We start from the raw sequence: 23921 nt of genomic DNA on the forward strand, positions 1-23921 counted from the left end.
AATTCATCTTTTGTTATGTTTATAAAGTAGAATTAGTTTTTGTTTTCCACATATAAGTGTGATAAATAATGTACCAGTATTCAATGATCTTTTGGTCTATAAAAATGGCTCTGGGCAGGGATACAGCTCAGTGGCACAGTGCCTGCCTGGTAAGTACAAGGTTGTGCGTTTGATACCCAGTACAAAAAAAAGGTTTTTATTATAGCTTATATGGGATTTATGGAAAGAGTAAAATAGAGATTTCTGTGTCTCATGATGTAAACAGCCATTACTAAAAAGAAGATGACAGAATCTGTTTCGGGTGGCCATGGAATGTCTTGTCATTAATCAGAAAAGTAGAAAAAGTATAAGAGGAACCATTCTGTCTCTAAGAACATGATTTGCAAACACAGTCCAGGGTCCTCCCACTTCACTGTGGAAGGCATTGCCAGGGTCTTGTTCCGTGAGAGTGAAGCATCCTATGTGAGTAGGTGTCACCCTCACCCTGGACAGGAAGGTGAGGCCCAGGAACATCTCTGTGGGCTGTGGCTGACAGGCTGTACTACTACTTGTGAGAACTTGGTCCCTGAAAGATGGAAGTTGCTTCCTGAGTGTTCTAGAATCAGACTAAAGCCCTAGATGTCCTGTAAGTAACCTTCCTGAACAAGAACCACCAAGCAAAATATCTTGCTTAGAGAATTGACTATTAAAAGTGACTGGAGAAAAGTCTTCCCCAAGTCCCTGGTGCAAATTTCAAATTCTGAATTTTAACTTTGCTTTTAAAAGACATTCCTTGGAAAACAGCAAGTGAAATACTGGTTAGCAGAATCACCTAGAAATGATAATGCTCATGACACACAACATATTTCCTTCCCAGCCTCTGGCAACTCAAATCTTGATATCGACATATACACTGCTAATTGAGGAATAAACAAGAAAATAATGGTCTAGAGGAGAATCAGGAGGAGAAGATAGGAAGCTCCCATGAATATTTGAGCCCAGGCCTACCTGGCCAGCACATACTGCTTTCTGAGATTGTTGTGGCAGCTGGTCCAAACCATGGCTGAACTGGGAAGTGAGTTCAGGTCTTCTTAGTGCATTGACCTGCACTGGACTTTGGGAAACAGAGAAGGAGTGCTTGGAAACATCATGCCAAAGTTCTTGGGATAAGATTGGAGCCAATCTTGGAAATTAAGGAAGCTGCAAATAAAATTATATTTATCCACACAAATGGGATGGGTTGTTATGAGTATTTCATAAAGACAACACCAGTGACAAACAGGGAAAAGCCATGTATTCTGCTATTCCATGTGATCCTGTTTCTGCCTTTTATTAGAGATAGTGTGTCCTTGGGCAAGAGTAATCCTCTCTTTGACACCTGCAAGAAGAAATCTCTATGTGTCCATCCCACAAAGCTCCTACCTACCGTCTGCCTGCTCCTTTTGCCCCAGCTGGTACAGACCTTGCATCCCAACAACCCACCCAGTAATGGCCTTCCATTAGGCTCTAAATGCTCTCTTTTGGAGGAGGTTATTATCCTAATATCCCGTGAAAGTGCCCACCAGGAGCATTCTGCAGACCACCTGCCACTTCCCAACACTGGGAGAGCTAAGAGAATCGAGTAGTGAGTTTTCAGATCCCTGACAACTTGGGGCAGTGCAGGATGACGTGATGTCTGTCACCAGGCCTTGGTTGTCACAGTTGTCTTGCTAAGCTGTTCTAAAAATGCAATGAAGTGGCTTGTAGCACTGGGTTAGGTGTTAGATACCCCTTGATGACATTTACTAAAATTGCCAGCATTGTTTTGGAACTTACTTCACTCCATCAAAATCGATTCCTAAATTGTATGAGCAGGGCCAGAGAGTGAGTGAGGGAACCAGTGCTATGGAGCTGGAGCAAGATTCCTGCTGGGTTCTAGTGTGTCACTCCACTTATCACTGACTTCCTGTTTAACCATTGACAGTATTTTGTCTGTTTATCTCAAGGCGCCATGTGTCTCCATGTGTCTCCTGTTGGGCCCCCTGCCAACCACTGGGAGCACCTGCCACAATCCCTAGGCAATGCCTGGCACTCAGTGGGAGCTTGATAAATACTGATAGGATGGGATTGTTCCTGTTTTTAAACAGATAAGTGGCCCTAGCTATCAGGCACCTTGTTTGTAAAGCCTGAATACAATAGGGAAAGGAGGGTTATGTAAATATCTCTGCAAAATTTGACTCTGTTTAAACTAGATCATAGCTGGTGGTTGCCCACTGCCCAGGTAAATGTAGTTTTCAGTTTAAACTTCAAAGGAATGGGCTTTCCCTGCTCTTTGAATTCATGTTTTATCTTCTTCTTAGTCTGTTGCATGTTGCTATAACTGAATTTATACAGAATAAAGACAGAGTAACTTATAAAGAACAGATGTTTATAAGGTTCATGGCTCTGGAAGCTGGGATGTCTAAGGAAAGAGCAGCAGAGTCTGTGGGCATCCCGTAAGGGCTGCGTCCTACGTGGTGGAGGGAATCTTGTGGCAGAGAGCAATAACAGGTACAAAAGTGTGGGTTGTATTTAGAACAAAGCCATCAGAGAGATCTGCTGACCCACTCCTGAAAGAGCAGCCATGACCCACACATGCAGCAGGCATCTTTGTCACCTAACGCCTGGCCCCACCTCCCATGCCACCACACTAAGAATCAAGATCCCATCACATGAATTCTGAAGACACATTCAACCTATGACTCCTCATCTTGTCAGGGACTGGATGGAAAGGGGGGCAGATAAGATCAGTTGTGGATATTTCAAAGCCCTCACTCATTGTGAACTGAATTCCTTTCTCCTTCCCATCTTAAAAGGGGGCTTTTGTGGTTGTCTGTCTTCTGGCTACAAACACACCTCTTCTTGAGGCTCATGTTAACCTCACTGTAGCACAGTGGTGGGACTCTTCTGTCTACCAGCTAGAGTCCACCCAGGATTCAGACAGTGATTGGGGACACCTGTACAGCTGCAGTGACCCAGTGACTAGGCTGTGCCATGCACACACCTTTCACTGCAAGGAGATACAGCCAACTGTGGGCCAGTCCCTTTATGCTCAGCCCAAAGGGCCCCTAGGGCCAGGTAGGAAGATGGGTGCTTAGTGGCTGTTCTTCAGCCCACATGACCCTTGGGAACTATGGACACCCTCAATCAGTCTCTGCTTCAACCTGGACTCCTTGCCTTGACCCCTGCTTCCCAATACCCTGTTACCATCAAGGGTAAGGGTCAGAGGTGCCACAACAACACTAATAACCAAGTCAGAGTGGGTATGTGAGGCTCCAAGCATGAAATTACAGCATCAGATGGAAACGGAAACTGCATAGCTTCAGCTTTGCCAGGATTCACAGGACAGAGACACTCACAAATGTTTTTCCTCTCTGCAAAATTGCCTTCTTCTGACCACTTCTGTCATGTGTCAAGCTCATTCCCACACAAAAAAGGAGTTGTCTTGTGCTGGCAGGATGTTTCCCAAGACAGCATCAGCAGTAGTTTCCTGGGCTACAGCAGGATGGGGGAGGGCGCTAATGGAGACCTTGGGTCCCACAGAAGGGATCAGTGCCTCATATCCTATGTACAATCAGTACATGAGAGGGTAAGCACACTGTCCACCACATCTGTACTTCATGCCCATTTGTCCAGCTGTGGAGATGTGCACAGATGTCCACACAGACACTTCACACATCTCAAAGATAATTCTCAGAGACTGCATTCCAAAATCCCTAAAGAATCCAGGCATGGTGGATAGCACTGTAAATCCCAGCCCGTTGAGAGGCTCAAACAGGAAGATCACAAATTCCAGCCTCACCTGGCAACTTAGCAAAACTCTGCCTTGAAAAGAGAGAGAGAAGGAGAGTGAGAGGAAGAGGGAGACAGAGAGAGAGAGGGAGAGAGAAAGAGAGAGTTCTGATGTCTGTTGTCTCTGCTTGGCATTTCAGGAACAGACAAGGGCAGCACCAGAGTCAAGAGGCAGTTGAATTGCTTCTGTGGCACCTGGCCTAGATGTGGAACTGATGTTCAGGTTCCATGGATGCATGTTCCTGTGCTGGGCCACGTGTCTTCTCACTCTCGGCTTCCTCTCTCTCTTCCCTCTTCCTCATCTATGGGGGAGCTGGGTTTACATAACACATCTCTGCCCGTGACAGAGAGCTGGCACCCCACCCTCCAAGTGCAGGGCTCACAAAGGCTCTGCCTATGTGGCCGGTGGAGGGCTCTCAGATTCTGCATGTGGCTAGAGTACCCTGTGGTGTGGATGAATGGTATAGGGAGGCCAGTGCTCTGGCCTTTTGATAAAGGTGATCTTCAGGAAAGGAGAAATATAATGTCACCCTCCAAATCACACCTCACAAGCAGCCACTTCCACCCAGTACTTCGCCAGACCCCATCAGAGGAGCAGTTTTGCTTCTATTGAGAAATACTTTTAGGAAAGTCAATATTTTCTTCATATGAATGAAAGAAGCTTTTTGTTTTGTTTTGTTTTCTATAAAAAATACTCCAGAGTTTTTTTCATTCCTGATTTTGTTCCAAAGTGATTAAGATAAATTTTTAAAAATTGTTTTAATTTAAAATTTAAATTTTAAAAAAAAATTTAAAAATTTCATTTTACAGATTTAAAAAAGTATTTCTGACATCAAACATAAGCACCAATATTTTAAGAGACTCTCAGAAACTAATTCTATCTATAAACTTAAGCTGCCCCCAGCCAAAATTTGTCTAAAGAAAGTTCATGGGAGAAACTGTGTATCTTGACATTTGGGCCTGTTCTGTGTAGTCTGCTAAATTGAACTGTCTTCAAGGGTACAGGGTTTACAAAAGGGTACTTGAAAACAGAACAAATTATCTCCTTTAAAACTTCTAAATATTTTGTTCTTCTAACATTTCTAAAAGGACAAAGATGGTGCTACTAGCATCAAATAGAAAGTTGCTGGTACCAGAACCAGTCAGCTCTTCCTGCACAAGTGGCCATGTACATCAGGGAGCTACAGGAAAGGAGCTTTTCCTGGCATCCTTGTTGCTGAAGAGAGCTTCAGAATTCCAATGGCATTTATGTTATTGGAATTTTTCTAACTTTGTGTGCCCCCTTGGTAGTCAATAGAAACCATGAGTTTGAAGTGTCATCAGGTTCACATGTTTTCTGCTTCTCAGGTGTTCCTGGTGAGGAAGGTCACAGGGTCTGATGCTGGACAGCTCTATGCCATGAAAGTCCTTAAGAAAGCCACCTTGAAAGGTAAGGGCCCCGTGAAGGGGCTGGCTGCTTTTGAAGCACAAGCACATTGCCGTAATTTCTAGCCTGTTATTTAAAGGATCACTGATTCTTCTCATTGTTCATGATTTCTCAAGCTGTCTCCCAAGGAATATGCCAGGGACTTTACTCTTGGATTGATAATAAACAGCGTAAACATTTCCCTGGATATTTAAAATACTCCTGCAAAATCTGCACAGTTTTCGGAAAAGAGCCATATTGCATAAACACCAGTCTCCTGCATATGTTCCACTGCAGAGAGCCATTTGGAGAAAAGAGCAGCGAGGGGGGAGTAGGTTGTTATGGCTATGTGGTGAGACAGCCCGATTCCATTGGTTCAACTGGATTGCTCAGTTTCACAGAGGACGTGAATCATATGCAAATATGATTGTCCCCATGACTATGAGTTAGAAATTCTGTTCAGCAACTGGGCTCCGGTCTTCTAGCATTCCCATGCACCAAACGAGATGCAAACTGTAATAAGGGGTCAAAATACAGGCATTGCCCAAAGCCATCATCTAGGTATATAGCCACCTGGCCCATGTACCTCCCTGCTCTGATCAGCCCTGTCCACTGAGCTGAGCAAGAAGGGAATCCCACCACGTAAGACATGGTGGCTGAGTGCACACACCTGCACTGGACAGACAAGACCATGGCAGTTTATTAGCTTCATATGCTATGCCCACCCCCAAAGAGAGCATCCAGAGTCACAAGGGTTTGCACTGGAGAGCAAGGCTTGTGAGAGGCAGCTTTGTAGGAACAAAGGGGTGAGGTACTCCTGGTTCCTGCAGAAGATGTAGCTGGCATATGTGAGTGTTTCTGGGGCTGCCAAGGAAGAGAAGGCTCATGGCAATCCGTGTGGGGTTCAGCTGGACCAGCTTGGTGGGGCCCTTCCCCCTGGATGGGGCTTACTTGGCAAGATCAGAAGTGCTTGAAGTTAAACCTATGCGTCCTTGTAAGGATAAAAATGTCAGCTGAAGGCAGCATTCAGACTTTAAGGTCTTACAACACAATGCCCTCAGCAGCAACAAGCAGAGTTGTACAAGGTATATGGCATTATCTGCTTTCAAGTCACTGGCTGTCCACCTGAAGGAACAAGATATATATTTAGAACCACATATAACTAGTAATATAAGGCAAATATGCATAGATTAAAAATGTTAGGTATACCAAGGAGGAAAGAACTCTTCCAGGTGAGGCAGCCCCCAAAGGAATTAGAAGGTGAGACCCAAGGATTAAAGAAAGGATAAATGATTTTTCCATAGAAGAAACCTTTTTAGTGTCATCAGTACAACCAGTGGTGAGAAAATGCAAACACAAAGCTCTCTAGCCAGCATGGAGCCGTATCAGTCACCTATGTGTGTATGAGGGAGTCCTTGTAAACACACACTGGTGAGTAATAGCCTCTCAGGAGCAGAGCTTAGAATTTGGCTTTTTAGACAAGTTCCGGTAATTCTTGTGTACATAAAAAGCACTTAAGGGACATTCTACTTTATTTTAGGACTTCAGTTTTTATTCAGATGTACCAATAGTGACATAATTTAAGAAATGCTGTATTAACCTTTTTTCATTGAATGATGATTTTCCTGCAGTCATTTATTGTGATCAAATATTTCAAGATATTCATGGCAATATTGTTTTACAGAATCTTAGTTGATGAAAATATGTAAGAAATACAGCAAGTTTTGACCTTCTATACCCAACTTTTAATAAAATAGTGTAGCTAAGGCAGGGGCCAGAGAGCTATTCTCTATGTTTAACCATGGCTAAACTCCATCAGGGTTAACCCTGACCTCTTAACTCACATGCAAAGCGTGCCTTTTCAGGGTTTCAGTCTCTGAATGCATCAGCTTTCACATTTGTTTATAGTCCAACCCAACTGCCCTTGGAAACCATCTGGTACAGACTCATCAGGAGCTGCAGCTTCGTCATGGGCTAAGTGTGGCATTGTTGGGCACCTGGATGCCTTGAGCTGTGAGAACCCACACATGCAATGCATAGCAAATGGATTCATGCTTATGGGGAAGGAGATGAAAAAGCTGTGGTTCTTTCTAAATTACATAGGTAGCTTTTCTTCCCTATACTCTGTATTTCAAATTTTCAACAATAAAAACAGTTTTTATAAAGAACTTTTAGTAATGTAAAGTTATTTTTTAATTTTTATTTTAAAGGTAATAAAGCAGGACAGTAAAATGAAACAAAAATCAATGATACAACAGTAGAAAATCCACAATCATTACTATATTACATACTGTTATCCTCTAAATCATTGCCCAGACTACCAGCTCCAGGCTTGCAAAGTGAGTCAAACAACATAAATGTCAGGTTAATTCCCTACTTCAATTACTATCATCTCAGCCTGTGTCACATCCAGTTGCTTATGGGTTAGGAGGGGTGGGAGGTGGAGGCGGCTTCCTTGCTGCTTCTCCCCAGCCAGCAGGGCCTCCATGTAAAGATACTTTTATATATTCTAGAACAATATTCTTGAGTATGTAAAACTGACGGTTTTTTTCTTCACACTTCCAAGAAAGTATTTTTATCAATGACAAGTTACCTTGTTCTAGATCACAAAATAGAATGGAAGATGTCACAATTTGTTTTACAAAACAGCAAAACTCTTAAAACATATAAAAAGCAATATGCTTGTGACCAGTGCCATTAAAGATTTACAATTTGGGTCAGGCATTGTGATACACACTTGTAATTCCAGTTCTTGGGAGGCTGAGGCAGGAGCTCAAGGCCACCCTGGGCTATGCAGTAAGTTCAAGGCTAACCTTGATTACATAGTGAGAACCTGCTTCAAGAAAAAAAATTTTTTTTACAATTTGAAGTTAATTAAATCCTGTATTAAAAGGAAGAATGTGAAAAAATAGCAAAAAAAAAAAAAAAGCTTCAAGACACCCATATAAAACAGAAATGCAAAGGTGTTATCTATTGAATTCACCCAATCCTCATTCTGTATCTGCACTGTTTAGAAAAGTGAATGCTCTTTGCCAACACAGAGTGAAAAATCTGCCTCAGAAATTATGTGAAATAGGAGAAGCTACTGGGTGTGGCCTTAGAATGTACACGGCCCTGGCCCCAACCCTAAGGCATCACCTCTCCACTGGCACTGGGAGTTGGGCTATCTCTTCTTCATCATGCATCCTCATGACAGACAGGAAAAGTACTGAGGATGATATCTGTGGCCTTGGCCAAAAATTGTAGGACTTTCTTCTTGTTGGTTTCAGTGTGGGCCCTTGGACCCCACAGGAATTAGAGGAGCATCACCATTCAGCACCTTCCAATGCTCTAGCTACTGTTTCTGCGTCAAATCCTCAGTAACTGATTTCCTGGGCTCCCATAAATGAAGTGCTTCCTCCCACGATATACCCCATCCCACTCCATGCTTCCCAGGTGACTTCCTCACTAGCATGTTTGCCTTAAATGAAGATGACACCCGGGTCAGTTATCAGGAAGTTGGCCTTAGGCATGCTCTGGTCCCCTCAAAGATGAGGCCAAGGTAGGGACAAGGAATAAGAGGAGCAGAGCAGCCCATTTCTATCATATCAGTGCCAGAGACCGATGCATGCACCAAGAGATTTCCCTGATGATCACAAAGAAGTGCTCCTCATACTTTTAAATGACTACAGGCAGAAGTTCTGCCTTGGTTCTCGGTCCCTTGATTTGATTCTTAAGAACCAGAAACTCTACCAGCTCCTATGTCATCACCAATGACATCACTAATCAAAGGCTCAGTGTTTGCCAGGACTCATGAGGAGAATGAACCCTTCCTTTGTTTGCTGCTGGAGCCCCCATGAGATTGGTTCAATGGGGTGGCAGCCATGGTAGTGGCAGGATAGGAACCTCCCTCAGGATGCTGAGGAGAACCGAGCAATCAAGCAACAGAAAAATCCTCTATAGTGCTTTGATCCTCAAGGTCCTCCTTAAGTTGGCAATGCTTTGAAAATCCAGCCATGATGACTCTAGTAAGGGACAGTAGGCAGGAGCTCAGTGATGGGGACTCAGAGATCTTGATGCCTGGCAGATCCTAGCCTTCTCCCTCTCCTGAGCAGACATGACTCCTCTACTGACCTGGTGACCCATCACATACCAAGGCATGACCTTCCTGAAGCACACACCTGAGGACAGGTCACTCTGACCCTAGGAAGCTCAGGTTGGTAGCTTGGTCTTTCCACATCTGGAAAGACCATACAATTGTTTTCATAGTGTGAAAATGCACATAGAACAGGAAAATCTTGTGTTTCCTTCTGCTCCTTTCAAAGTCAGCCTAAAAACTAAATGTATTTTTATATCCTGTGCTGCCTTAGCTTTCTATAATGGGGCATCACTAAGGAATAGGTATTTTTTCTAGAAATTTGATTGGAGCTCATTTTCTCAAGAGAAAAAAGAAGAGCTTCACAAAGCAGGGCTCTGTATGTGACAACACAGGGTCTCACCATGGAGCAGAGACCACGCAGAGAGAAGACTGATGTCCTCCGCCTGGGCTTAGCCTCAGGAAGTCATCCACTTTCCCTAACTTAAGCGACATCCACGGGGAAGAAAAAGAGTCTACTCAAAGGAACATTTACATTAGTTTTAGCTTTAATACTTCTGAATCATCCCAGTAATTAGAGTTATTCAAAAGCCCTGTAACTCATTCTCCGCCCCTCATATGGTCCCCAGGTTGTAAGCTAGTTAATCACCCTGAACAATGGGGTGGAGAGTAGAGGAACACACTGTAACCAACAACCCAGTGATGTACCCTGCTCACCAAGTACTAAACCCCATGAGTACAGGCAGCCACCCAAAGGAAAATGCAATGCACTTGAATAGTGCTATCACTTTGCAAAGGGAAAATGACAAGGGGACTGAAGCTTGTAGAAATAATTTTAAAACTCCTGATAGTTTCTCACAAGTGTGGGTGATTGTCATGTGTGCAGAGGAAGGGATATTGTCAGTGGGAGTCCACTTAACTCAGCATGGCCATCTCGGATAATAGCTCCTGACAGCTCTATTTTACCTTTAAATGAGCTTGGAGTGTGGAGCATAGTCCCCTCCTTTCTCTAAAGAGATGACACATCCTTCCTGAGGGGATACCACCTGCTTTCAGCTGAGAAAGAAAAAACTGGGGAGCATGTATGGCTGCTTACCACCCACCACGGCTCAGTGCTCTTCCCGGTTCATCCCCCACCTTGCCCTCTGTGAAAAGAAGCTGCGTAAGGGCCCTTTAAAATCTCCATTTTCTTGGAATTCAGTTTCCATATTCATGACTGACACAGAAGGATCACAGATAACAGTTAGGTATCATGTGTTCCAAATATATCGATTCCTCGAGGCACTCTTCCCACACTGCTGCAAAGGAGCCTGGCTGACAGTTACACATTGCTGAGCTGTGCGGTAACTGGCCTGGGACCAGTCTTAGAGCACGTCTGATTGCAGCCTGCCTTAGGAAACATCCTGCGTGGTGTAGTTCTCCACCTGGATGCAAGCCCGAAATGCCTGAGGACCATCACAAACTATTGCCACCTGTGGCTACTCCTGGAGGCTCTAAAAGAATGGGGCTGAGCATAAGAATCCTAAATCTCCCTAGCGTCTCTTTATGTGTATCAGCTTCCTCGACAGGTGATAGGAAAAGGAAATTATCATCTCATGGGGCCAAAGAACCCTCTCAAGTGATCAGACCTGTCTGGAAGATGTTTTGCTAAAGCAAAACTGAGATGATTATCTGATCCTCCCTCCCCTGCCTAGCTAATTCGAAGCTGATCTTTGTTAACAGCCAGTCTGAGCCTTTCCATAGAAATGTGGCCTCCTTCAGTTTCTCAAGCAACAGTCTCTTCCCTAGTTTTGCTTATTTTCTAACTCTGCCCAGTATTCTGCCTATGCCTCACACTGACACGTCCTAAGGTGCTGTTCTGTGATAAGAGTTGACCAAAGTGTCCTAGGGGGCAATTTTAGGTTCCCATCTTGCTTTTCCAGGGCCTCTTCAAACCCTACTGGGTGGCACTAGATCTTTTGTTAGGTTTGGTTGAATAGGGAGGGGGATGAATGTGAACTACCATCTATTGGAAAGAATTCTGTCTTGGTTAAGCCATATCACTCTGAGAAGAGCCTGTATGATTAAGGAACATGAAGACCAGGACCCAAGTAGGCCACAAATGCACTCATTCACACGATGCTCCTGATGCTTGTGTCTCTCATTTCTATGGACGTATTCACAATGTGAGGCATTGTTTTGCAGGAATAATTTCCTGATGGGAATTTGTTTATTTATTTCTTTGGATTCCCATTTGAATAATTTCAGATGAGAAACGGAATGCAAGACAAATTCAAATGGGGTATACTTGGTTTTCTTGTTGTTGTTATTTTATTTTGTTTGTTTGTTTATTTGTTTGTTTTGGTACCAGGAATTGAACTCATGACCTGTGTCACTGAGCTAAACCTCTTGCCCTATACTTGTATTTTTATGGCTCCTCAATATCCAACCATTTTCCCTGCAACTCAGCTTTCTAAGCCCAGAGGTGACATGCATTCCCTTTTCAAAGAAGTGAGGCTGTGTCCTGTCAACTGTGAAAGAACAGTGCCATCCTGGCCAGATATATTTGTTGAAATGAGTTAAATAATGGATTGGCAGTTATGGTATCATCACCTGGGCCTCTTGGAGGCTAAGTTGGGGAGGAAGTTACTATGGCAGCATGGCTGTCACAGCGGGGAGAAAGTGGAGGGGCCTAAGTGGGACATTGCCACCTGAAACCCTTTCTGGTTTTGCTCTGTGCTCTCCCTGAGAAGCAGGCCACTGACCGCCTTGCTCTGCAGACATGAATGGCATGCAGTACTGACTGCAGTGACCCACATACTCACACGCGTTGATGTCAGTTCTGCTGATTATGGCATCTTGAAACAGTACTCAATCAGAGTTAGCTCAGTGGGTCCCAGCCCCCAGAATGTTATTTCCAGGAACTCTGTATTTGTTTCTCTCTTAGCCCACTTGCTTCACTAGAAAGCATTGACTCATTATGAAACCAAACTTCAGGGGCTGCCTGAGTTGAACAGATTATATTTCCATGCTAATTTATTTGGATTCCCATTTGAATTTCAGACTAGAAGGGGAATGCAAGACAAATTCAAAGGGCCCCTTCTTTTTAGTGAGAGAAATGGTATTATTTTACAAATGGGAAAACTGAGGCACAAAGTAGCAAAGTCACTCAAAATCATGTTGTTTGGAGATGGTAACAGCCAGTGTTGTGCTGATCCTGTGACAGTTACCCTCCACCTGGGGCTTCCCATGCATCTGGGCTTGACTCCCTGAATTCCCCTTCAAAAAGGCACACCCTAACTAATTGTCCTTAGGGTAGTTAACTAATCGAGGAATTTATTTTTTCCGGTGAATTTTCTAAGACAAAAAGTAAACAGGGTAATTCTTCCAGTGTTAGCTTTGTGTCACCATGATGCCTCAAATGCCTTAAAGGGGGGAGGACATATTTTGCTTCATGGTTTCCAAGCTTCCAGTCCATAGTTGGATGGTCCATTGCTTTTAAGCCTGTGATGAGGCAGAAACAACAAGGCATAAGGGTATAGGAGAAGAAAGCTCTTCACTTCATGCAAACCTGGAAGCAGAGAGAAAAGAAGCAAAGAAGGGGCCAAGGACAAGATATAGTCCCCAAGGTCATACTATGACCCACTCCCGTCAGATAGGCCCCATCCCCTGAGACTGTCTTCTCCTATAGTGCCCTCTGATTATTAACCTATTCCTAGATTGATCCACCAAAGGTAAAGACCTCATGATCTAATCTCCAAAGCCCCACCTCTGAACATATGAGCCTCTTGGAGAAGGTCTGTATCCAAACCATAATACTCCATAAGTCATCTTTGAGTTTTGTTCGTAGCTTTCCAGGAAGTGTATGTGTGCACTCTGACAAACTCCTCATTATGTGTCGGCTTGGACTCACTGATGAGCTGCCTGCCTGTGTACTTGGAATTCTTCTGGGTTCTTTGCTACCAGAATTGTATTTCTTGAACTATAAGATAGTAAAAAATTATTATCTTTGCATATCATCTTAATACGTGTGCAATGTAACTACTGAAGGGTGTTGGGTTTAAAATTTAGCAATGGAAAGATCCTCTGATAAGGAAATAAAATAACCAGGCTGATATTTGAAATAATTTAAGATGCAGCCATAAAATGCCACGTCTTGGGGATTTATACCTATTATGGTAATCAGTGTGGTTACATCATCATCATCCATGATTTTCTTCTACTCTTTTTTCTTTGAAGTACTTAACTTGAAAATGTTTTCACCCTCAAATGTTTAGCAACACAACTGGTCATGAGTACCAGATTTTTCTGAGTTAAATTTTGCTAAGGTAGAAGCTATTGTATGAAGATGAGTTCTTGAGGAACTCCTCAAGATATAATTTCAGACTCAAGTACCATTTTGTGGGTAAAGAAAGGTGATATCAAGTGACACAGCAGGAGGAATTTCTGAGCTCATCACAGAGCAGTGATCCCCAGCATTAATCAATCCTAGGCTAAAGATGTGCACATCATCTCAGTTTCCTCCAAAGTCACTCAAGTGCTGCATCAAACACAAACACCACCAGGTCTGTGACAGTCACACTGCAGGTCACATTGGGCAGCAGTGCTTAGTGAGCTACCAAAACATGTGCGGAGCCTATGTCCCGTAGTGCTCATGGGATGAATATACAGAGATTCCATGTTGTGGCTGCTAGGACCTCTCTCTGTTTCTGTCTCTGTCTCTGTCTCTGTCTCTCTCTCTCTCTTCCTCTCTCCCTCTCCCACACACCACACACATACACACACACAGAGTGGCTTTCTAAGGTGTACTTAGCTGGCCATTTCTCATCTCCACAGTGACTGACAGAATTGCTTTTTTTTTTTTTTTTTTTTTTTTTTTTTTTGTACCAAGGATCAAACTCATGACCTCACACTTTCCAGGCAGGTGCATAAGCCACTGAGCTAAATCCCTGGCCAGAAATGCATTTATTGTTACTTTACCTTTCATTTTTTAAAAAATTCTTCATAATAAGACAGTATAATATGGCATGATACAATATTATTATATGTGTATTATTCACTTGGACTGATATCACAGGCCACCATAGTTGGGAAACTTTAGACAACAGAAATTTATTTCAGTTATGGAGGCTGGAAGTCCAAGGTCAAGAATCTAGCAGATTTTATGTCTGATGACAGCTGGCATCCTGGCTTATACAGGACCATCTTTTTGCCATGTCTTTACATAGCAGATATGAATGAGTTCTGTGGGGTCTCTTTTATTTATAAGAGCACTAATCCCATTTATGGGGCTCCACTGTCCTGACATGGTCACTTTGTAAAGACCCATCTCCTAATACCATCATAGTGAGGATTAAATTTCAACATGTGGATTATAGGGGGATACAAACATTCAGTCCATGACAATCTGACTCTGGTCCCCCATGTTCTATGTCTTTTAAACCTACACAAACAAGAATCAAAATATATTATATACAGGTACAAATTCACTATAATGAATGTGATCATTGTATAGATCAAGAGTACTGATTTTAAAAATTTATTTATTTGTTGTGCATCCATCCCAACAGCTCTGAGAGTCTAAAATTCTTTTTATCATCAACCCAAAAGTCTAACATCCACCATCTAATCCACACCAGATATGTGTGGGATTTAAAATACAATCCATCCTGTTGCAAATTACTCTTCAGCTGTGAAATCAAACTTATGAGTTTCAGAAATACAATAGTGGGACAGATGTTCCTATCCCAAAAGGGAAAAGTAAGAAAGAGGAAAGGAGTCACAGTCCCAGCAAGACAAACAGCATTAAACCTCAAGTACCTACACAGTCTCTTGGATGGGTGCTCTGCTTTGCAGGCCCAGTGGTACCCATCTTCCACCTTCCTGATTGGGTCTCCTGCCTCTGAAGCTTTGTCAGATAGAGCTTCTATCTCTAGATCCTTGCCCCATGTCTTTGAATGGGCCACCCCATGGCTTGACCCATGACTCCTGTGGCTCTGCCCGGACCCCACCCTTTGAAATCAAGGTGAAGGAAGGCATATATCTGGGCTGCTGCACTTCTAGTGCTGGGAAGACAAATCCAAGCTGCCACCTCCAAAGTTTGTCACCTGTGTCCTACAGAAGTGCAAACGGAGACTTGTGTTTCTCGAGGTTACTGAGCTGCATAGGGGCTGTGGAGGACAGCAGCATAAGGGTGGGGAGCAGAGCCCACTTGGAACTGAAGGCTTTGTAGGCACCAAGGTGCTCTTCTTTGAAACTATTCTGCATCAGGCCTTGTGCTCTGGCCTGTTTGTGGAGGCTGAGAAGTCCCACCCACTGCCATCTACAAAGGTGCAAACCCAGGGAAGCTCTGGACAGCTTAGCCCAGGTCTAAAGGCCTGAGAATTCAAGAGTGGAGAGTGTGGGTCCCATTCTGAATCCCAAGCCTGAGGACTTGGGGAGAAGTAAGTGGCATCGGTATAAGTCCTAGTCCGAGTTTGAAGACTTTAGAGCCAGGGACATCTGTGTCTGAGGGCAGAACCTGATCAATGTCACAGCTCAAACAGGGAACAGGTCCCTCTCTCTGCCTTTCTGTACCATTCAAGCCTCAACAGATTGAATAACACCCATCCACACTGGGGAGGGTGGCTTCTTTCTTCATTCCACCAATTCCAATACTTGTTTTGTCCAGAAACATCTTAATGGACACACTCTAGCCAGGTGTGGTGGCACAAGCTTGCCTGTGATCCCAGCAGTAAGCGAGGCTGAGGCAGAAGAATCACAAGTTCAAACCCAGCCTGAACAAATTAGTGATTTAGTGAGACCTTGTCTCAAAATAAAAAGTTAAAAATGCTCAGGGATATAGCTCAGTGTAAAGGTCCTGGGTTCAAGCCCCAGTACTGAAAAAACAAAACTAGATACTTAGAAATAATGTTTACCAGCTCTTCAGGTATCCCTTAGCCTGGTCAAGTTGATGATTACATCATAGTATGGCTACATTTAACGCACACAAATGCAGGCAAGTTTTAAATTGGGCAGATTTAGGTATGTGTCCAATCTTGAAGAGAGGGTTTCCAATCCCTGGCCCTGGTTGTGTGTCTAATCTCCTGCTCACCAGAAGGAAAGCAAAGTACTTCCTCTCCCATGTTCCTAGGACAGAAACCTTCAGATAGACTAAAAGTAACCTTCAGGTAAACTAAAGGTGCTCCAGCTGTCTCAGCCCAGGCATGAGCACCCTCTTGACGTGAGGCACACCTTGCTGAGCAGACAACCTGACAACCACGTCACCCTATTCCTTCTCAGTGCTGATTGGCCATAAGTAAGGTTAGTTTGAAGTAGTAGCCTCTCCCTTCCTCAACTGCACTTCCTCCAAGTGCAGTGCAGAGAGACTGAGAAGCGGTGATGGGAAAGTGGTGGGCAGGGAAAAGGGTGGGAGGAAGCAGGAATCTGAGCTCATTGGACAGAGCTGGGTCCTCCCCACCCAGCAGTCTTGTTTACAAAATGACAGCGAAGCCATATCCCAAACCCCATTCTTGTCTATGTCTCCACATCATCCTGTGGCCCATTTTCCAGTTCACTTCATGGAAAAGCAAGACTACATTGACAGAAATTCGGAATCCCAATCACTAGGATGTTAACTCACCAGTGACAGGACATCAGGACTAAGCTTCTAACAGCTCATAGGACCTACATAGTCAGAGGAAGAACCTCACAACTTGGTCATTGTTCCAGATACTAAATCACAGCTACAAACATAAAAGTATGAAATAACATACTCAGCAGTTGTCTTCACTTCAGAACACAGTGTGTAGAGTGCTCTTACCACTTGGGTCAGTGTCCACTTGTAACCCTGCTCGTTCATCTCTCTGTACTGAGCTTGCCACCTCTCTCTCTTCCTCTTGAGCCTCTCATCCTCTGTGCTGCTGTTATTTCAGGCAATGATAATGCACCTGACAAAGTGCACACTGCACCTATATCCCATGCAAGCTTTGTTCTACAATGAGCCTTAGTTTCCTTTCCCTCTTCTGCAAAGCAGCAGAATTGAATGATGTGTTCTTTAGGTCTGCCAGGCAATGAAATTCTGCCTCTTTCATTTGGGCAGAAAGATGACCTACTGTGTGCATACTTTTGTTCCCTGTCTGCTTTGGAGCTTTGGTCTCAGGGATTTAGAGAAACAAGGGACTCGAAGGCAAATGCCGAGAGTGGGGAAGCCACCGAGGCTCCTGGAACTCTGCCCACCACAGTGTCCCCAGGGCGCACTCTGCTGATCTCTGTGCTCTAAGGAATGTCACAGAGCACCACAGTGACAGGCTAGTGTTGGCACAGGAGTGGACAGAGCACAAAAGGAGCCCCTGGGAAGGTCAGTTAAAGAGGCATAGTGCCTGAAGCAGGCCAAGACCATGATCACTGCATCACCTCCTGAGTTTCTCTTGATAACCCTGTGGATCAGAGCCACCCACCCGATGCCCTTGAAGAGACAGAAGTAGGGAATAGCCTGCAGTAACGTAACATTGTCACAAGCCAGCCAGGAAAGTGACCCAGCAGCACCAGAGACACAAGTGGCATCCAGAGAGCTTGAATAACTGGGCACAAATGTCAAAAGTAAGAGTCTGTAGAACAGACTGTAGACCACCCAGGGGACCCAGGAATGAGGAAAGATTTCTGCTTTCTTAACTACATCAAAATGGGCAGTACCATGTAGCATCACTAGAGTTATTCCCAAACCCTTTCATCACCCAAAGAAACTCTGAAAGAAACCCATCATCCCCTTCTGTTCAGCTACTGATAGCTACTGCTCAATTTTCTGTCTGTGTGTTTGCATGTTCTAAGCCCTCCTTAGAAGGAAATCATACAATAGTTGTCCCCTTGTATCTGGCTTATTTCATTTAACATAATGTTTTCAAGATTGATTTTTATGGTATAAGTCTGAATAATATTGCTGAATAATATTTTTTAAAGCTGAATAATATTGTCTGTGTGTGTGTGTGTGTGTGTGGTGTGCATGGGTGTGTGCATGTGTGTGTCTACTACATTTTTGTTTATTCATTCTTCTGCAGGTAGAGACTTTAGTTTCTTGCATCTTTGGCTATTATGAGTGGTGCTGCTCTGCACATAGGTATCCTAATACCTGTCTAACTTGCTGCTTTCGAATTCTTTGGCTTTGTAGCAGACAATAGAATTACTGGATCACACCATAATTCTGTGCTTACCCTTTTGAGGAATCATCAAACTGTCTTCTAGTGCAGTCACTAATGCATGATTTGATATTCCTTCCTGCAGTGTAGGAGGCTTCCAATTTCCCCACATCCTCACTGACATTGGTAATATGTCACTTTATTATTATTGCTGTTATTAGTATACCATCCTTCAGGAAGCAAGTCTTAAATAAAACTTCAGGAGTACATGTTGCAAGTGCAAAATATGGGTGAATTTCAACATCTAGTCCAGTTGATACTTGCCATATTTGTCACGTTTGCCACAGCAGAAACATCTAAAGAATTTTCCACCTCACTCCCATGAGCCTTCAGGAAGCCACTTGGATACTTCTTAGGTGTACAGTTAGCTTGTGAAATTCAGAGTTGTTCTTTTTCACGGGTAGGTACTCTTCTCTTTGTCCATTTGTCTCCCTCAAAACATAATTACATTTGCATTCCAGGATGGCTAAAGTTGAGACAGCATCAAGAAGAATAATGCTGGGGCTGGGGATTTAGCTCAGCAGCATAAGCACCTGCCTTGCAAGCAGGCGGTTGTGACTTCGATGCCTGGTACCGATAAAAATGAAAAAGACAAAAAAAAAAAAAAAAAAGAAGAAGAAGAATGCTGTAATTTGTTAAACATACTAAATTAAAATAAAATATACAAGATACAATCAAAACAATGAATATGTAAATTTTAACATGTATCACAGTAAAAGGCACATTGCTATTAATCCTGCTCAAAATCCTCCCTCTCTTTGAAACACAATGACCCCATCATTCTTGCCATTTTCTGAAGCAGTTTCAAAAGTCTTCTTTGGTAAATGTACACTATTACACCTGCTTCATGTCCTGAATTGATTCAAAATGTTTACTGCAATTTCTGTCAAATAGCAATATTTCTGGTGTGTCCTCATCCATCTTATTCACTGTACCTGGCACCTTGTGACTTCTGGCTCTTTCCCAAAGTCAAAATGACCTTGAAAGGTAAATGTTGACAAATAAATCAGTTTACAACTCATGTAATGTGAGACTCTTGACTAGATCGTGGGTTGGAAAATATATGAGCTGTAAAAGGGTCTGAGTTCAGAGGTTAACATGGGTTGAACGTCAGATGATGTAAAATGAGCAATAGTTTCCTAGATGTGACACCAGATTAGTGTTGTGTAAGAAAGTCTCCTTATTTTTAGATGTGCGTAAAGGCAGCTTGTAAAATGCTATGGTTTCTACAATGTTTTATTGGTATGTGCTTTTTATTAGTATGTTTTTATTAGTATGTAAAGAATACTTTTATTGTGAATAGTTGGTACACATAAAGACCACATTTTAATTATTTTTACCCCTCCCCTGGCAAGACAGACAGACACAAAGAGTGAAAAAGCAAATGTTTTGTAACGGAAGTAATTAAGAATAGATTGAGAATATAGGATGATCATTATACTGCTCCAGGTTTTGTATACATTACAAGGTTTCTTATACCAAGTTGGGGGATTCATTTAGCTCATATTTTATATTTGGTGTTTGTTCCTCGGTACTCCAAATTCCCACCTCTTGAAAGCCTTTTGTTTCTGTCCTGCAGTCCGAGACCGAGTCAGATCAAAGATGGAAAGAGACATCTTGGCTGAAGTAAATCACCCTTTCATTGTCAAGCTCCATTATGGTAAGTATGGTGTGGCACAGGACCTGCTCAGGGGGGCTCAGGGCAGCTTCCTCCAGATCAAAGGAAACTGGACAAAATAATAGATAAGAAAGAAGAAAATCCTCCCTGTGTCACAGAATCCTGTCCTGGCTGGTCCACAATCCTTAATCTCTTATGTTTATTTTCCCTCAGAAAGCAAGATGCCTTTTGTTCATCCCCAAGGTGTCATCTGAGATGGGGCTGCCCATTATTATAAATTTGTCACCATTGCTAATCAGTACAAAGGTCTTCTGACCTAGACAGGGATGAACTGTGATGTATTTTGTGTTGTTTCATAATAAAATATTTTGTGGCCCAATAATTTCATTAAGCCCTACTGTCTAACATTATCTTTTAAGTGACTGCTATATGACAAACACTTTAAAAACTAGGTTCAGCAAACCTTCTAACTGCCGCTGAAGGTGGGTAATTACTTCCATCTTTTGCGGACCAGAGCAAGTAGTTCAGTGAAGACCATGTATTTGCATTGTCATATGTTGGCTCTGCCTCTGCTTTCATCAGAAAAGCAGTAAGTAAAATCTTCAAGTAAAAAATGGGATGTAAAGATAGCTAGGAGTTACCATGCCATGCTGAAGTTTACTTGCCAAGTGATTACAGTACAGGAAAGAGCGAGGAAGCTTCTCTGCTGTGTGCTTGGAGAAACAGAGGGACCCTCATCCCTTCCAGCCTACGACAGCTGTGGTTACAGCCTCCTCTGGCTTTCTCCTTTCCCACACTCCTCCAGCTGCTGCTGATTTACTAGGGTCAGCTCCAGGCTGACTTGTCATTTAAAGAGATGCCTAGAGCATTTTCCTGAATAATTTAAGAATTGGGTATCTCACAAAGATATGTGTGTGTGTGCGTGTGTGTGGTACTAGGGATCATGGGTAATGCTACCACTGATCTACATGCTCTGCACTTTTTATTTCTATTTTAAGACAGAAACTTGCTAAGTTGTCCAGTCTAGGCTCAAACTTGCAATCTTTCTATCTTAACCCCCTGAGCAGCTGGGATTGCAAGCATGAACCATCACACCAGGAACAAAGACTTTTTTTTTTGGTCATGGGAATTGAACTCATGAGTTCTACCTCATGCTTTCCAAGCAGGTGTTGTGCCACTGAGCTGTGTCCCCAGCACCTAGATTCTCTGGGTTACCTCTCTAAAGGGCCACACTGTCACCAACTGCCTATCAAGCCCTAGGACGGTCATGTACTCCACTCTGTAGTGTACACTTAAAGGGTTTTTCAGTTAGAGGCCCTGGTTCTAAATGCCAGCATTTATAATGATTTCAGCATTTATATTTAGAAACTTAGAAATTTTTGAGTACACCAATATCAGGATCCTTTTCAGCCCTGCTTTTTGTGTCTAGAAACAGAGACCAGATGGCAAGCCTTCATACTGATCTAACATACCTAACAGATTCCCACAGTGACCTGGCTGTCACAGCAATGGTCACACCCCCTGGTTTATCCTGGTTCGCATGTGTGTGTGCACCTGATCTCCAGGGCAAGAGGTCCATCCTCACTACACCATGCAGGAGGGCCCTTGTGGGCAGCCATGACCTGAAACATAGATAGGAAACCCGCACTGTCACACACGGTCTCCAGGGAACACAAATTCATCACTGTGACACACAAGTAGTCCCACTGACCAGTCACCAATACTGCCAGAGAAGGTAAGTGGCAGGTCCTCTTGTTTTCTAAGTTGCTAGCATGTAGATATATGATACATTGCTTCAATATTATCAGGACATTTGGATAGGACTCTCTAACTACTGCTCTGCAAAAGTCAGCTTCCTGGAGAAATCCAGCTATACTCAGCTAATTAACTGTGGGAACACTAAGAACAAGTTTGCATAAGGAATTGCCTGTCTATGGATCCTTTTATAATTAAAAGAGGAGGAGGAAGAAAGGAGAAAAAAAAAAAGAAAATGCTCGAAGACTCCAAAGAAAGTGAGACATAGAACTTATTGTCCCTGTCCTTCCCTAACCTCCACTGTACTTCTGAAGTGACATCTTGCAAATCATTTGAGTCCTGTATAAGCCAAAGAGAAACCAGAAATGGAAACCACAAAGAGATTGTTATAGGGACCCCCATGCACTGTCAAGGGCTCACCTGTTCCTCCTTCTGCAGCCTTTCAGACAGAAGGAAAACTCTACCTGATCCTGGACTTTCTGCGTGGTGGAGATCTCTTCACCAGGCTATCCAAAGAGGTGAGCTCCCTGCTACCGCTGTGTGATTCTGCCTGCAGTTCTGAAGTTGGGGGAAGTAGCCTGTGAGGGGGAGCGTGTGGTGTCTGGTTGGGTGAGTGTGTGGTGCATGTAGTTGTATGATGTGGAGGGTGTGTGGTATATATGTAGTGTATGTGGTACAACATGTGTACTATGATATACATGTGTGGTTTATGTATGTTGTACGGTATGTACATGTGGTATCTGTGTGTAATGTGGTATGTGAGATATGTGGTTTGTGGTATACGTTTGGTGCATAGTATGTGTTATATGGCATGCATGTTGTATGCATAGTATAGGATGTTATGTATGTGATATGTGGGGGTGTGTATAGTGTTTGGTGTGTGTGCACATGCAGTGCACGTATGTTGGTGTCCAACCACACACACAGCTTCAGAAACTGGCAGCCTGCTGTCCCACTCTGAGCTCCGTCAGCTCTGTAGAAGCCTGGATTGATGCTGACCTCTAGTAACTCAGCTAAGGGCATCTCAGGGTGCCACTGGGTGGCCCAGGGAGGCTCTGAGGTCCTCATGGCCTGAGGAGCACTTGGTGCCATGGGATGGAGGAGGCCAGAGCCCAACTCACACTGGGCTTTCACGCCAGTGATTCTGTGGAATGCCATTTTAGATACAGCAAAGAACTGAGAAGGAAGCACATGCTAATTTAGCATGAGGAGCTAGTATCTTGTGCCTCAAATGTCTTTCTGTTGTGGTGGTTTTATCTCCCTGTCACCATGGAGTGTCAGCTGCCCTCTCCCTTTCTCCGCCCTCCCCACATTTCAGCAGGAACCCTCTTGTCTGGCATAAACCCAAAAGGGACAATAGGTGGAGGCAGGGGTCCCCAGGTCCAAGGCTGTTTTCTCCACCATCCAGTGTCCCTGGAACCACGGCACACTGCACATGGGGCTGTTTATTTAGGGGGACAACATGGATGAGAAAAGTCTCTTCTGTGTTCTGGACCAAGTTCTTGAGTCCAGGGACCTATCCATTGACAAGCATCTGCTACTTTCTCATGCAATATTCATTAGTTTGCTCTCTGCTTGTCTCATTTATAGGAAATCCACCACTGGGGTCTGCTTGCAACCAGCATCTAGTCTAAGGCCTAGTGGTCACGTTGTCTAGCCGAAGGCAACAATAATTCACAAAAGGCCCCATAAGTCCTCATGGTGGAGACATGTGAGATCCTTTTCTGTAGAGCAGATGCTGTCTCGTGGGTGCACAGGTTCTTGGAATGTGGAAACATAAAAGGCCTCTGTGTTCTCTTGGTCAGCAGCAGTGTAGGCAGCGTCCTGTCACATGCAGGACACTGTGTCTGCCTTCAAGGGACCCATATTCATGGTAACTTACTTGTCTTTCTACTTAGGGACCACACTAAGCAGAAAAATACAGTGGCACTATGAGTAATGAACTGAACACAGGACCTATGGTGTCAGCACAGTGATGTAGAGTCCATTGAGAGTGAAAGTGACAGTGGGTAATTTTGACTGTCAGCAAACCCACTGGATAAACTGGTGATTTTAGAGAAGGAACATCATGCAGGAAAGGTTCTCATCACCCATGGGAAATGGAACAGGGATTCCAGAGTCCAAAGG

The 23921-nt window shown here is 43.5% G+C and overlaps 2 protein-coding genes across 8 annotated transcripts in view; both read left to right on the forward strand.

Annotated features, from left to right (window-relative positions):
- The window catches only part of Mpc1 (mitochondrial pyruvate carrier 1), a 506120-nt gene that overhangs the window by 351489 nt on the left and 130710 nt on the right, over positions 1-23921 (forward strand). The gene's annotated exons all lie outside the window — the stretch shown is intronic.
- Rps6ka2 (ribosomal protein S6 kinase A2) overlaps positions 1-23921 on the forward strand; it is a 370448-nt gene that overhangs the window by 271496 nt on the left and 75031 nt on the right. For all 7 annotated transcript variants that reach the window (XM_023563599.2, XM_063233075.1, XM_013148872.3 and 4 more), the window contains 3 exons: positions 5137-5218; positions 20001-20081; positions 22233-22312. In XM_023563599.2, coding sequence (XP_023419367.1) covers positions 5137-5218; positions 20001-20081; positions 22233-22312 — 243 coding nt within the window. The remainder of the gene's footprint in view (positions 1-5136; positions 5219-20000; positions 20082-22232; positions 22313-23921) is intronic.

This window comes from Cavia porcellus, unplaced genomic scaffold, assembly GCF_034190915.1.
Source record: "Cavia porcellus strain 051 isolate PalLab524CR breed Dunkin Hartley unplaced genomic scaffold, mCavPor4.1 scaffold_22, whole genome shotgun sequence".
In the NCBI taxonomy this organism is placed as follows: Eukaryota; Metazoa; Chordata; class Mammalia; order Rodentia; family Caviidae; genus Cavia; species Cavia porcellus.